Source organism: Schistocerca americana, chromosome 1, assembly GCF_021461395.2.
Source record: "Schistocerca americana isolate TAMUIC-IGC-003095 chromosome 1, iqSchAmer2.1, whole genome shotgun sequence".
Lineage (NCBI taxonomy): Eukaryota > Metazoa > Arthropoda > Insecta > Orthoptera > Acrididae > Schistocerca > Schistocerca americana.
The window spans coordinates 357,997,455-358,013,976 of record NC_060119.1 but is presented as its reverse complement, the minus strand read 5'-3'; the positions used below and the strand labels follow the sequence as shown (position 1 = coordinate 358,013,976).

General features: G+C 38.0%; 1 protein-coding gene across 1 annotated transcript in view; it reads right to left on the bottom strand.

The window, feature by feature from the left end:
- LOC124622658 (guanine nucleotide exchange factor DBS-like) overlaps positions 1-16,522 on the bottom strand; it is a 199,165-nt gene that overhangs the window by 51,998 nt on the left and 130,645 nt on the right. Inside the window, exons 14-15 of the mRNA XM_047148453.1 lie at positions 15,298-15,483; positions 12,090-12,281 (exon numbers count right to left, since the gene is read on the bottom strand). Of these exons, the coding sequence (XP_047004409.1) occupies positions 12,090-12,281; positions 15,298-15,483 (378 nt within the window). The remainder of the gene's footprint in view (positions 1-12,089; positions 12,282-15,297; positions 15,484-16,522) is intronic.

The following is a 16,522-nucleotide window of genomic DNA, read 5'->3' as shown; positions in this document are numbered from 1 at the left end:
CAGAATTTGCTGCTAGGGAAGAAGCCCATGAACACAACACCAGAACTAAGGCATAGCTTAACAAGAACTGGAAATTCTCACAAAATGAACCTACTCAAAATTTTCAACAAATTACCAATCTATGTTTGATCTATGGATCTAAATATTTTTAAAATTAAATGGCAAAGCTGGCAATCACAACACCCATTTTACCACATTATAGAATTCTTTGAGATGCCTTAGGAGGATAATAGCGTGTAACAAATTTTCCCATAGTCTGCTGTATCAGTATGTGGCATGTTTATGCTTTGTATAATTATGCTTCTATGTTTTATATAATTGTGTCCTGTATACTCTATCCAATTATTATTGCACAGTGTTTGCACCATACGACATCATAGTATAACTTATAGACACTAGGTCTTAGACATCTTCCTGTGGCGTATATCATTATTGTGGCGCTTATTATCTATACTTCTGTTAATTGACATTAGTGAACTTTATTACTATATAGTATATACTATAAATCTTGCTCACCAGATGGTAGAGTTTTGTCAGGACTGGCTCTCCCAAGGCTGTCAGTAGTTCTAATGGAATGTTGTCTACATATCAATCGTATATGTGAAAAAAATCTCTCAGGTGTCAAACATGCTGTATTATACAATGATGACGAAGCCCATTTCATTATGAAGTGATCAATGGTGAATAAAACTTGTTGATTCTATTTATTTTGTATAAAGAGGGCTCAGAGATTTAAAAGTAACAAAAATACGGGCTTCAGTTACCTTTGCACACAACAAACAACTTCATAATATTTCGTGATACCATCACTAATTATTTTAACTGTTGTTGTCAGAGACATGAAATTATATACATAATGTTACGAATATGTGGACGAGTTATTCGTCAATCTAGGCCTGGTATTGAGAAGAGATGAATTTCCCGAGAATGGAATTTTCACTCTGCGGTGGTGTGTGCGCTGATATGATGCTTCCTGGCAGATTAAAAATGTGTGCCAGACCGAGACTCGAACTCGGGACCTTTGTCTTTTGTGGGCAAGTGCTCTACCATCTGAGCTACCCAAGCACGACTCACGCCCCATCCTCACAGCTCTAATTCCACCAGTACCTCATCTACTACCTTCCAAACTTCACAGAAGTTCTCCTGGTAGGGCACTTGGCCACGAAAGGCGAAGGTCTCGAGTCGAGTCTCGGTCCAGCACACAGTCCTAATCTGCCAGGAAATTTCAGAGATGAATTTGTTGTATGACTGAATGCTAGTGGCCCCAGGGCACAGGGCGCACCACAGCCAGCCTCGCTAGTTGACAGTTTCCAGCCAGCCATGTGCAGAGACAAGCAGTGTCACCAGAAATGGGGAAGTCCTAATGCTGGGGATCTGGATGGATGTCACTCGCATGACCTTTGTGCTCCAGGAAATGGCGGAGTGTCAGACAATATTACAGGTGGCTAAGTTACAGCTCTTTTAACTTTGACAATAAATCACAGTTACATATTAAAGTGAATCTGAATACATCTGCGGTCTCAGAAAAAAGAGGCTAATTCAGTGACACAACATTTCAAATTAAAAAAAAAAAGAAGATGAAAAAGAATAATAATAATAATAATAATAATAATAATAATAATAATAATAAGTTAATATTTCACAGAAAATAAACATTTAATGAATGAACCTCTGAAATCTCGGATGATAGCACGACACTATAGCAATAATCCCTGAAAACTACATGTCTATATCTATTTTATTTCTTGATTAATTATGTCATCGATGCCTTTTTATTATGCCAATATTTGTCAGATTATCATATTGGTTGGTTGGTTGTTTTGGGGAAGGAGACCAGACAGCGAGGTCATCGGTCTCATGGGATTAAGGAAAGACGGGGAAGGAAGTCGGCCGTGCCCTTTCACAGGCACCATCCCGGCATTTGCCTGGAGCGATTTAGGGAAATCACGGAAAACCTAAATCAGGATGGCCGGATGCGGGATTGAACCGTCGTCCTCCCGAATGAGAGTCCAGTGTGCTAGCCACTGCGCCACCTCGCTCGGTACGATTATCATATTCTCCACATTTACACAGCAGATGAAAACAGCATCAATACCTCATATTTTGTCATGCTTGTGTATTTATTTAATGAACAGTTTACTATTTTGCAATTTTATTTAAATGTTGACTGCAAAGGCTATTAAAAGACTGTGCAGGTTTAAAAGTGGTCAATCACATGAATTAGTGGACACCATAAGCAAAAAAGAAAACTGAAAGATGCTTCTATCAAGAAGTCATAAATCATAAATAATTGTTTAAATAACATTTAAGGATAATTATTTATTTATCAACAAACCTTTCTTTGTAATTATTGTGAATGATGCGAGTGTGACCGAATATTTATAACATTTCTTTATTTAAATGTTGTTGTAATATTTTAGTTTAGTCTGGAAAGTGATCAAGATGAATCAAATTATGTCAGTAGCACGTAAGAAGGATGTATTTTTATTGGGAATGGAAAAGCAAGCAGTAGTGGAACACTAAGGGTGTCAAGTGCAGACTGGGACTTTTCAACAGAAAAGCTCAGAGAAGCGATTATGGGCACTTTTACACGAGTTCTGGAAGAAAGCAGACCTGTCTAGAGTAACATGATTGATTCCATTGTATAGGTGATTGATTCTGGGCAGTGGACAGCTACTACCATACTTTAACTCTGAAGGGACTTAATATTTCGAGAGATCTGAATGTGCTCCATAGTAGGACTCTTAACTTTTTCCACTTGATTTATGGAACTTAGAACAGACAGAGTATGTGTTTATATTCTTTGAATTATGTGCATTAATTTATGAATCATCATGCTGAACTCTGAACTGTTTTTGTACTGGTGAATATTTCATGTATGATTTAGTGTATGACACAGTTTTCGCATATCTTCAATGTATATTTTGTTACCATTCTTGTAACGCTCTCAATGTAACTTTCCTGCTTTTGATAAGGGTATTTATTGACTGTATTTTAAATGACCATCTTAGGACCACTTCCTGTTTATATGAGATGTCATTTTTCGAATAAACAATATTCAACATAACTCTCTGTCGTCTAAATCAATTACAGACATTAGAATAGGACCTTGTTATTAAATTATTCATTTAATTTTTATTTTGTATTTCTGTCTATTTCATTAACTCGCAATCCTAGTGAATAGAGTATTTGACTGCAGGATCAAAGCTACAGCTCATTATTTGAAGCGAATTAACTGTGGGGCATGAAAGCAGACATGTGAGGGTCGACCCTATGACTACATTGAGCTATTCTTTTTAAACAGAGCCCTGCATAGCCCCAGTACTTAAAGTACGAGTAACAGCACATAAAGACGCAGCTGGTTTGCTTGTATGGACTGCTGTTTTGAAGAGCAACTACACTCAGCAGTAACCATTACGTACCGTCGCATATATAAGTCTTATATTCAGGGTGAGGCACCGAGGTTTGTCACATGAAATTACTTTTGACCTATTAAAGACACTTTCACCCTATTTTCACCAAGCCAAACAGGGACTAGGGGCTCATGAAACAAACAATGATCCATTAGTTAAAACTTCCGGGCCGGGAGGCCATAGTCAATCTCTAAAACTACTTCTTTCCGACATTTTGTTGCCAACTGCGAGCAACATCTTCCAAGGTAAGTCAATGACCGGCTGACAGGCCGTGGAGGTCCCATCCATATAGAGTGCATAGAGGGCACCACCATACGTCACCTGGGTCCGACCACAAGTCCATCTCCAACCAACGCCACTATTCTCGACTTAAGGCAATTGACTGTCACATCGCTGGTGCAAAGTCAACCACCATATCTTATCTAAATTTAAGCCTTCTTCTTTCCCATTAATAGGCAGAAGAAAAAATTTGAGAATTTACAGAAGGGCAGGCAGGCAACAACAGTTACAGATGTTCCTGTGTGGTTATTAATTTGTTGGAAAGGGAATTATCTAAGGAAAAAATTTCTGTTGTCTTAAAAGGAAGATATTTTGCTATTGCTCCATCAAATGTTCCCATGGATGATATTATAGCTGATATAGAGGTGGGGATTCATCATTTATCACCACATTCTGCTGATGAAATCAGCATGGAAACAGCCAGGACACTGTGTAAAGCTAAGCCACCTAGCAGTAATTTGTCTCAAGGAGAGGAGAAGGTGTTATGGGAGATTAATGCAGACAGGAGTATTCTTGTACTTACTGCTGATAAGGGTAATGCTACTGTTGTGACGAAGAGTGAGGACAACTACCATATGAAGATCAATGACCTTTTGGATTCTAACACATACAAAAAGCTTCAAAAGGATCCTACAATGAATGTGTTAGGAGCTACCAATTGATTAATAAAAAAGTCTACCATTCTCACAGAGGATAAAAATATCTATGCAAAACAGAAGCTTACCCTCCTAGATTATATGGGCTACTGAAGATACATAAGCCTAATGTCCCATTGAGACCGATAGTGAGAGCTATTGGATCGCCTACTCAGGAGTTGGCTAGACATCTCACCTCCTTGCTACAACTGCATATTGGTAAAACTGATTTTCAGATTAAAAATTCTATGCACTTTATTGAAAAACGGAAGGAGATTACTGTCAGCCCACGTGATATCCTTGTCAGTTTTGATGTGGTATCCCTGTTTACCACGATTCCTGTTGACGAAACTCTTTCATACATAGCTGATATGTTTCCCACTGATATAGTAGCCCTGTTTCATCACTGCCTGTCCACGACTTATTTCCAGTATGATAATGAGTTTTACCAACAAACCAAAGGAGTGGCCATGGGCAGACCTCTGAGTCCAGCTGTTGCTAATCTATTCATGGAATTTTTTGAGCAACAGGCCCCGCAGTCTGTCAGTAAAAGCCCTTTGATGTGGTATTGGTATCTGGATGATCCTTTTGTGGTATGGAATCACGGTGAAGAGGAAACGTATGGTTTCTTGGTGCACCTAAACAGTATTAATCCAAAGATACACTTTACTATGGAGGAAGAGAGTAATAGACAACTTAATTTTTTGGATGTATCAGTAATTAAACAGGCAGATACACACATCGACTGTTATCTCCGTAAGGATTTGAACAATCATCCCGCGCAGAAGAGAGGTGTCATTAAAACATTGTTGGACATAGCTAGTACAATCTGTGAGCCAGTTTATTTGCAAGATGAACTAAATCACTTGCGAATGGCTTTTAAGAAAAATGGATACGCTGACAATGAGATAGACGAGCACTCCATCCCAGAAGAAAAGTGTCCGACAACATTCAGCAACAACAACTGTCAGCTGGAAAAGTTTTTCTTCCATTTATTAGCAATATTACGGACCGTATTGGGAAAGTTCTGGCCAAGTTTCAAGTTGAAACAATCTTTAGACCCACCAAGAAGATTAATGAGTGTTTAGAAAGACACTCGACAGCCTTTAGCAACTCCTGGGGTGTATAAAGTTCTGTGTAGCTGGAACAACTAAAAGAAGTGTCAATATCCGCTTAACCAAACAAAAATGAACTGTTGACTGGGACATACCGACAAATCAGCTGTAGTGGAACACGTTTATAAAGATGGTGATCATGAAATAACATTTAGTGAGATGAGTGTGCTAGCCAGGACATTGCATTATTATGCACGCATGTATAGAGAAGCTAAAGAAATTCAGAAACATCACAATAATATTAACAGAAAAGATATGGTGGTCGACTTTGCTCAAACGGTGTGACAAACGATTACCTTAAATCGAGAATAATGACATTAGTCAGGGATAGACTTATAGTCAGCCCCATGTGACATATGGTAGTGCCCTCTATGTACTCTATATAAACGGAACCTCCACGACCTGGCAGCCAGTCGATGACTCACCACAGAAGATGTTGCCCACAGTTGGCAACGAAACGTCAAGAAGAATATTTTTACAAATCGACCTCGGCCTTTCAGCCCGGAAGTTTTAACTAATGAAGACACTGGACATGAAAGCCTGCCTTTTATCATTAAACAGCAATCTGTTCTCGTAAGTTCATTAATAACCAAGACACAGACATCAGTTTTGTTTTCTCAAATGGAACTATGATATTTGTTGCCACCAAACAGCAGTTCTCTATGAGACAAATTTGGTAAGACCCCTCTTTTGAATATATTATAAGAAATCAATACAATGAATATAGGGATTTTTGTGCTCTTACTGCGACCTTTGAATGACCCGCCATGTGGAAGTATATGCTACTCTGCAAGAAAGCTTCCTGCCATTGTGACAATATGTATGTGATGTTTCTGCTACTCTTGACAAGAACCTACACCATCAAGACAGAGATACGTCATCAGTTGTGTGTTGCATTTTGGAGGAGTTAACTTAAGTGCAGTAGAAGCACTGACTACGTACAAGTCTGTTCAAAAAATTCCAGAACATATGTAATTTAGCGGTTGACATCCCTACACACACCTGTGTTTAATGTGTAACTGCCAAAGCTTCATTGTTGTACGTCTCTTAGTTATTGTTCAGTGCTATACTGAGTGGAATGGTGTGTCGCAAAGTTTGTGAATTACGAGACGGCAGTTTTAGAGAAGCAACAAGCCTGCATTAAATTTTGTATGAAACTCAAGAAAACCTTTAAAAGAGACACACCATATGATACAAGAAGCCTACGATGATGAGTGCTTAAGCCGTACTTGGTGTTACGAATAGTTCACATGGTTTAAAAACGGCTGGATGGAAACTGAAGATGACCCTCATTCAGGATGCAGTTCAACTTTTACTGACAACACTCATGTCAGGAACATCAACGAAATTGTGCGTGCCAATTGAAGACAGACTGTCCGAGAAATTGCACAAGAATGTAACATTTCAGTTGGATCATGTCACAAAATCATAACACAGCTTCTTAGAATGCATCACGTTGCCGCCAAGTTTGTCCCACAGCTTATGAGTGAAGACCAGAGAGACCTTTGCCTCACAATCTGTGAAGAGCTTTTGGATCGCACAAATGAAAATGAGATGTTCCTTAAGAGAATCGTAACTGGTGATGAGACATGGATCTACGGTTATGATGGTGAGACCAAGGTTCAATCTTAACAACGGGTTGACAAAGGTTCTCCAAGACCAAAAAAGTCAGGTCAGGTCAAATGTCAAAGCCATTATGGTAAGTTCTCTTTTGCTTTGAGGGATTAGTTCACCATGAATTCATGCTATGGGGACAAACTTAATAAGTGGTACTATCGGGACATGCTCTGACACCTGCGAGAAAATGTGAGAAGGAAACAGCCTGAAATGTGGTGAGACAATTCAGGACTCTTGCATCATGATAACGCACCTGCATATTCAACCCTGTTGGTGCCCGACTATTGCACAAAAAACGAAACCACTGTGCTGCCTTGTCCTCCGTACTCTCCACATCTGGCCCCTGGGGACCTTTTTTATTTCCAAAGTTGAAAACCCCATTGACAGGACAGATTTGCAATGATAGATGAGATAAAAGAAAATTTGCAGATGGGGCCTTTCACAATTCAGAAAGAGGCGTACCAGGATGCTTCCAGAAGTGGAAATGGTGTTGGGTGTGGTGTATCAACTGTGGAGGAGAGTATTTTGAAGATGACCATGCACAGTAAGTACAATATAAGTGTAGAAAAATGTTGCGGACAAAGTTCTGGAATTTTTTGAACAGACCTCGTAGATCAGGTTTATTGTAGGAATGCTGTGACATATTTATAGCATGTTGCTTGTAAATCATTCACAATGTTGAATCATTAATAATGCGTAAACCATTTTCAGTAATACAACACCATTTAATAATGAAGAATTGGTCAACATGACCTTAGTTTATGGCAAATGATACTAAACTGAATCAAGAGAAGCAGAACTGTATGCAGAGCGTTTCCCCAGTATTCAGTATCGTACTCATACTACCTTCATTAATACTATCAAAAACTTGGAGAGATTAGAAGTTTTTCCTCAAGGAAACGTGTATGTTATTGTGGAAGTGGAGATTAGGGAACATAAACCTTCCCTAGTGGATGTACACCATCACTAAAATGATCAGTGTGAGCTTACCATAAACTGAAAAAAACACATCCACTAGTGATGATGAACCATCACTGTACTCAGCTAGGGAAAGTGTACAGTAGTATATTATCCACTAGTGAAGGTGTACTATTGCTGTTCCCGAGTTACTAACAGTGCGTCCAACAATGCTACCATGCATCAGCATGAATGTAATTGTCATCAGCTTGTTATTGTTATGGTTGACAGCAGTGCAGTTATGGTTGACAGCAGTGCAGTTATGGTTGACAGCAGTGCAGTTATGGTTGACAGCAGTGCAGTTATGGTTGACAGCAGTGCAGTTATGGTTGACAGCAGTGCAGTTATGGTTGACAGCAGTGCAGTTATGGTTGACAGCAGTGCAGTTATGGTTGACAGCAGTGCAGTTATGGTTGACAGCAGTGCAGTTATGGTTGACAGCAGTGCAGTTATGGTTTACATCAGTGAAGTTCTATAAACATCTTAGAGTGGAACGGGGAAATCTCAGTTAAAATTCTGTCTTCATGGACAGAGAAAAGTATGAGTCACTTATCAGCAAGGCTAAATCACTAAAATCAGAACGAAAGAGGGATGACAACAACTACAAGTTTTTGAAGAGATATGAAGTGCTGGAGTGAATGGAGTAACCAAATTAATACAACCTATAATTGAAGAAGGTAAGATTAAACACTATGTTTATGAAGAAGAACTGTACGATATTCTGCATGATGCTCATGTAATGACTGGCCACAGTGGATGCGACAGAATGATGACATGCCTGAAGTCAAAGTTCTGTAATATAACATACAGAGATGTCCATATTTTTCCTAGTTTGTATGAGCCTTGTTTAGAAAAGTAGAAAGGTCAGAAAAAAGGAATAGTAGTGAAGCCAATGCTGTTCAAGGAGCTAAATTCCAGATGTCAATTTGATCTCATCGACTTCCCAATCGCAACCAGATGGAGATTACAAATTCATAATGGTTTATCAGGACCACCTCACTAAATTCGTTGTTTCACAAGCTACTGGAGCCCAAAAAACATGAAGAGATACGTAATAACATTATTGACATTTTTACATTGTTAGGCGCTCTCTCAGTATTGTGGTCTAACAGTGGCAGAGAGTTCGTTAACAAAATAATGAGCAGCTTAGCTGAATTATGGCACAACTTTAAGATCGTCCACAGTAAACCCAGACACAGTCAAGCAAGGCAGCATAGAGCAAGCAAATCAAGACATAGAAAATATGCTAACTACATGGGTGCAGGAGCACAACATGCATGGTGGAGCCGTGCATTAAGATCGGTGCAGCTAATGAAGAATAGCACAGTACATTTTGGAATTAAAAGATCTCTGTATGAAGCAATGTTTGGCTGCCCTCCTAAACATGGTTTGTCTTCAACAAGTTTACCTCTTGAAGCACTGATGAATGTTCACTCTGAGGATGACCTTGAAAATCTAATTAATAAAGTGAGTGTTAGCAGTGAGACAGGGACTGAAACATTGCAAGATAATGATCACAGTAAATCTCCATTGTAGGAGGATAATGTACCAACAGAAATAGAGGTTGAGGACAGAGAAAAAGTATTCGTGATGATAATGACTACCGCCTGACTGATTTAGATGAGATAACTCGTGCTATTAAGAAACACAGAACTAAAGCGTACAAGTGCTTAGAAGAACAAGCGCAAAGAATGTACCACTGTTCAGATCGCTGCTTTCCAACAGTGGAAATGGGCTGTACTGTGAGTTCCAGTTCCTGACTTTGATAGATGAAGAGGAGATGCTAGGTCGATCTTGAGTGTCATCCTCAAGACAACGGCCGATGGCTTCTACCAAATCGGGAAAAGAGATGGTGTTCTGAGCCAACTATACACACGGTAATAAATTGTTTGTTTTTAAATAATTATGGAAGGGACGATACGATATGCCACTGCAACTGCAACTACAACATTTTGTTTCAGGTCCCAGTTCAGTACTTGCCCTCTCAGGGGAGGAAGTTCCAGTAGAGAAAACTGTTGCCCTACGGACAGTTGTGACATCTCAGTCAACAGGAAGTGGCCAGGGATTCAAGTGCAACTGTCAGACTTTGAGATGCTTTTCAAAAACAAAAATGTGTTGTGCAACTCAATGTGCCATGGTTCAAGTCCTTGCTGCAATAAATGAATTTTACATAATATGACTATGTTTTCAAACTACAGGTGATAAATGTAACTTTTAAAGTACGACTGTTTTGTTATTACAGCCGTGGTTCACATTCCTTACCTCTTGGTAGTGAAGGTAGTGATAGTGCACTATCCCTAGCCAGTGTTTATTGTTTGTCAGAACTGGAATCAGTAATCCACTTACACTTAATGGGCCAGTGAAGGTGCATTATTACCAGTGATGGTATACTTTTGTTGAAACTTCCACTATAACATATACAAAGAAATACTGGTACAAACAAAGCTGCAGAAGTAGCAATTTTTGCACCTACAGCAATAAAGCTGCAAGTAATTTCTTGTCAAATACAAAGAAGAGTTCTGCGTACTCTTCACAGACATAAATATTACCTATCCCAAATTTCTTGACGCCAACAGCTACAAGGCAGTGAAGAAACATTTTTAATACTGTCACATAGTTCTCCAGAAAAATGAGTTTTGTGGGAAGTATTCTTCACTGCTAAGACCACATTCACAAATCACAGGAATGTAAATTTGAGAAACATGCAATTCTGGTCAACAGAAAACCCACATTGGCTTCATCTAGTTTTCAATCAATGACAGTTAAGTGTGACTCTGAGGTGTTTCATAACAGAACAGCACAGCACACGATGAGCCCTTAATGGTATATTTATCAAAGTAGTGCACAAATAACTGGTAAATACTTTAACCTTGTAGTTAGAAAAAGTGATTTTATTCCAATGAGATGGATTCCCACCCATAATTCTTCAGTAGCAAGAGATGCTTATTTCCAAACTGGTGAGTGGGAAGAGGTAGTCTTATTCAGAGGTTACCAACAAGACCTGATGCCATTAAGACTTCTTCCCCTGAAGTCATGTTAAACATGTTCTCTGCAAGGAGGCTACAATGACTGAAGGACATGAAAGAGTAAATCACTGCTGCATTTAAAGAGATTACTCCAGATATGTTGACAACAGTGAGTTCACCACGTATGAAAGTTTCATCAAGCAAATGGTTCTCATGTTGAATATACATTTAAAAAAAAAAAAAAGAACATCACAGGAATGGGGCAGCAAATAATAATGTATGCATTGTCTTTTGTACATTATCTTTGGTTTCATTTACTTCATTATTATTTTAACGAATGATTTTTTCAGCAGTGTGCAAATGACAGAATATGTAATAAAAGGAAAGAAAATTTTAGTTTGATAGAAAATATAAAATTATTCTGCAAATACTGGTAATTTTGTCGCTAACAATCCTTTGTAAGCATCAGATGTTCTCATGGATATCTACCATTTCTTGAACGTTGTAGAAGCTAAAATAAGCTGACTGACTCATCTTAATGCTGCCTATATGGCTTTCCAGCAATATATCTTTTCTTTGGTATGAAACATATTTAAACCTTTGTAAAGTCTAATGCACAAGCATGATATTGTATCTTAACCCGATAGCACAAGTTTCCTCGGAGAATGGCATAACTTCCAACAGCTGCAACAAAAGCACAAAAACTCTATATTCAATGTATTTTTATTCCACGATTTCTTGTTAGATCTGCAAAAGAGTTAAATCGCTGAATTTGTCTCACTGAGATCTGCTATTCTGGTGGCAAAAATAGACTAGCTTTTTATGGAAGAAAAGCTGATGCCTGTATTTGCATTACAAATGAAGTTGTGAGAACATATTGCTGTTTGTTTCATGGGTCAGCAGCCACTAATCATCTAGATGAGAACAGATTACAATTGTCTTTAATGGATTAAATGTAATTTGAGTTGAAAAAGTTAGCTATCTCACACTGTATATTATAAATAATAATAGTAATAACAATAAGTTTGCTGCAAGAAACAACCCATGATAGACTTCAGTAAATAAAGTGATACAGCTGCTCTCTTACCATCTTGGATTTATTCTTACCTTCAACAGCAGTTGATATTTCGTTATCCTCTGAACAGGTTTCAATAAATACGCTGCGAGTGGCAGTTTGTGGCCAAGCTTCAACTGACAAGCCTGGAAAAATATGTTTTTCTCGCCTACCATTTCCCTTAGATGTTCTGATCGTGGTATGTTCTGACAGTAGTAACTGTACAGACGGTAAAAGGCATCACGCTGCAGTAAACAAAGTAATGCAATATCAGAAAGATATCTAACAAACATAAGAAAAAAATTTGAATGCAAAAGTAAATGCTACAAAGAATAGACAAATGATAATGTAATGCTCCCATTTTTCTTTTGGAGTGGTCAGCTGAACCAGTTAAGCTTTTGAGACTGCACACTGTTGATAAAAATAAGCAGCAGTAAGCAGAGCCATTGTCATTTTTATTCCACAGTAATCTTTCTGGCATCTCTGTATCTCAGAAATCATCCTCACTTGCTACTGTAAAATTACAAATGAAATATCCAAAGCAGCCTAACAACATTTTTTCTCCTCCTCCTCCTACTCATTTAAAAAATTATAGTTCATCCCAACTAGCTCATCTCAGTTGCACCATGTAATTCTCAGTCTTTGAATAACAACAATGGTAATTCCTGGCTAGAATAATACATAAATTACGAAAATGTGACCACTCACTGTAGCTGAATGGTGTGTTGTGCACAGAAACACACAACAGAAAATAGTGTGTACACTAGCTTTCGAACTCACACACACACAACCATGCAGAAAGCCAAAATGGGTCAAATGGCTCTGAGTACTACGGGACATGACATCTGAGGTCATCAGTCCCCTAGACTTGAACTACTGAAACCTAACTATCCTAAGAACATCACACCCATCCATGCCCGAGGCAGGAATCGAACCTGTGACCGTAGCACAGCTCTGGACTGAACCGCCTATAACTGCTCCACCACAGCGGCCGAGACAGCCAAACACACACACACCATAGCCGGAGTGATACTGAGTACTGATTGTTGAGAGTAGCTGCCTGGGCAGATGGAAGTAGGGAAGGACACTAAAGGTGATGAGAGGGCAGCAGTACAGTGTGAGGCATGTCCTTCGACAAGTGACTCTGCAGCTGTGCAACAAGATGAAAGGAATTCTGCGGGTAGAGCACATAAGAGACACACAAAGGATTGTGGGGAGAGAAGGGGAGGGAGGAAAAATAAGAGAAAGGTGGAGGTGAAGAGGGAAACAGGAAAGGAAGAGAGAAAGGGAAAGGGGTGGAAAATGGAGAAGATGGCACAAGGGGGGAGGGAGGGAGGGGGGGGGGGGAGATAGGTTGCCTGGCTGGGAAAAGGGCTGGTAGGAGAAGGGAAAGGTAAAATGAGGCAGCTGGAAAAAGTTTAGGGGAGGTTTAGACCAGGACGATTGTGAGATCGCAGGATTTGCTGGACAGACAATTCCCACCTGTGTAGCATGAGTTCAAAAACTAGTGCAAATACTATGTTCTGGCACATGTTTCTGCATGCCACATGTCAATCTGTTACAAGCGACTGTTTGCCTTTCCCTGTTTTACATACCAATCTTTATTCTTTTGCCCACAGATTTTGCATTTGTGAAACTGTTTGGAGAACTAGTACACAGTAAGACCTTCTTAGTATTATCTTTTACATTTCCTCTATTCTTGGTTCTATGCCTAACTCTATTGTGTCTGCGGTTTACATTATCCCTTGCCCTCCATCTTTAGACACATGTCAAAACCTTAATTTCACAGGGTGAAATGTGTTTTACATTCCTCTTATGCTGAATACGCTATTCAGAACTACATTAATACCTGGTCCTATAATATGTTGGCAACATTTTTTCTTTTTTAATTGTTCCAATAAAGTGATATTATTACATATTTTTTATTACTTTTTCAATCTGTTCATTACGTTTCACCCTTATATGCAACATAATCTGCCGAGATGTCCTATAACTGTAAAACTGACTCACTCTGTATTGTAGGGGAAGGTCACCATTATGAAGCACGGAATATGCAAATAACCAAATAAGAAAAATTTATGAAAGCCTTTGCTATCATACTGGTAGCTCACATTTTCAAGCTGTAAGTATGTATATTGGTTATCAGAGTGAGAAAACTTGTTTTTGTGTTTACTTTCTTACTGTTTTTACCCAGTGCTGATTTGTCTACTCATCATTTTTCTGTTTTATCACCCACAGGAATGTTGCATTAATTAACAAATCCAAGCCGGTGACCTACAGCACACACACTGAACTCATTTCACTCATATCCACACAAAATCTATTTCCAACATTTCTTACACTGTGACAAAAGAAGTATTATACAAACTTATTTTTATATGTAAGTAAGCTTTACCATTCATTATTTTTCCACTACACATTTCTTCCTCAATACTGAAAACAGTTTCGGAAGTATGTGCTTCTTCATATCACACACACTCTTCTTTCTACCATTTGTTTTACAGTTATAGCATCATAGTAAGAGCAAGATCACCATTTCCTAGACCCTCATTATTCTCTGAAAAGGTAGCATGTGCGGCATTCCAGGTTAATGCTAAAGAATACAGTATCACCCCATCTTTAACTCTGGGGAATATGATTCAACAAAAGAAATTTACAACTGGAAAATGCAGAATTTTTAATTAATGCAATCTGCCTTGATATTTTGTAAATTCTATAATAATTTCATATGTTTGAGACACCTTTTCTTGGTCAGTTAACTTTACTGGCTATCCAATATTTACAGTTTGTGTTTGGTCCACATCCTGTAAGACTGTTCTTATTTAAAGATGTCCAATTTCATTATTGAGGTATGTAGTTGATAATATTGCCTTCAGTCTCCTTTCTCATTTTTTCCATTCACTCAAAACTTGATTTTGGGTTTAACAATCTGATGAAGAGTTTCTAAATTTGGTGATTACAATAAAATGCTATATATAATGTTACCTATAGGTTAGTGATTTACCCTACATTTAACCTACATTAAACTGCTGAGTTCTACATTCTTGAAAAAGTAAACAAGAAAGTCAGGTATATGAAACAAGTTCTTAATAGATATTCCTTATTATATAACTAACAAATCTAAGTTTTCCATCTAGTATCATTGTTTTGATAAACCTCTCATACTTGTCCTTTACGGGTGTGACAGCTTCTATTGTATTTTACGCATATTTTCAACACTTTTTTTAATTTAATTTATTAAAGCATCCTTTGATTCATTACCCTCTGTATGAAACACAATGCCACAAGTTCAGTGCTTGTGATGCAGTTTTCCAAATCTTTCAGAAAAACATCCCCATGGAAAGAATAAAGTTCCTCCAAATTACCAAACAACACATCTGATTTCCCCAGTAGGGCCTGAGGTATTATAGACTGCATGTCACTTGCTTGCATTTCACGTTTGTAGCCCTGAAAGAAAAAACAACAAATCAAAAAAAGAATAAAAACAGAATGCTAAGGTACCAGAGCTTTAAATCATCTAAGAGAAAATACATGATGTTCAATGTTAAATTTTACTAAATTAAACCATATTGGAACGATCTTATAAGCTCGGTTATTTTACAATAAATTATGTCTCCAGACCTAAATGAGCTTTATGATAGATGTGTGTGTAACAGCATTTGAACAGACCATCCATCTCTTTTTTTTTTTTTTTTTTTTTTTTTTTAATTATTTGTCCTTTGAATCATTCTTGTACACATGCAAATGGTGATGCACAAAACACACATTATGGTATTGTAAAGCCACCGTATGATGTGATGGTCAATGACATGAGGAGACAGTGCCTCTGATGACGATCAAAACAATGAAATTAATATAGAATGAATGTTTCACGATTAGGGCAGATATAATGTCTTTTGATAGTTGGAGCAACTGTTGACAGATCATTTCAAGCACAGTTGTGATGTAATATGGATGATCATCAGTTTCAGCTATTTTCAGATCTATTCGGCTTGGTTACAGTGAAGTATATCAATTCTGATGTTGTGGGTTAATATTAAAATACTAGCAGTGAACATCCAGGATGGTACTCAGTGGAAGGGATGGAGTTAAAAGGCTTACACACATCACGACGTTTATTTCACCAGTGTTATCTGACATGCAGTTTACAAATTAAAAATTTTAAAAGGATTAACACTAAGAGCCAACAATTTAAGATGTAGACATGCACATCCAGAAATGTGCAATAACTAAGAGCTTTTTAAAGTCTTTGGGAAGTTTGTAAAATATTTCCAGAATCTTACGTAAAATATCTAACTGAACATCAAAAACCATTCTGAATAACATAAAATATAAAAACTAGAGAATTGAAAAGTATTTTAAAATGTTATTATGGCATTTTTCAAGTAAAATAAAAGAAGTTTCCTGCAGTCTTCAGAACCAGTTGTCCAGCAAAGAGGAGGATCCAGCAGGGTAGGTAGGTTGTATGGGATGGAACACAGCATTC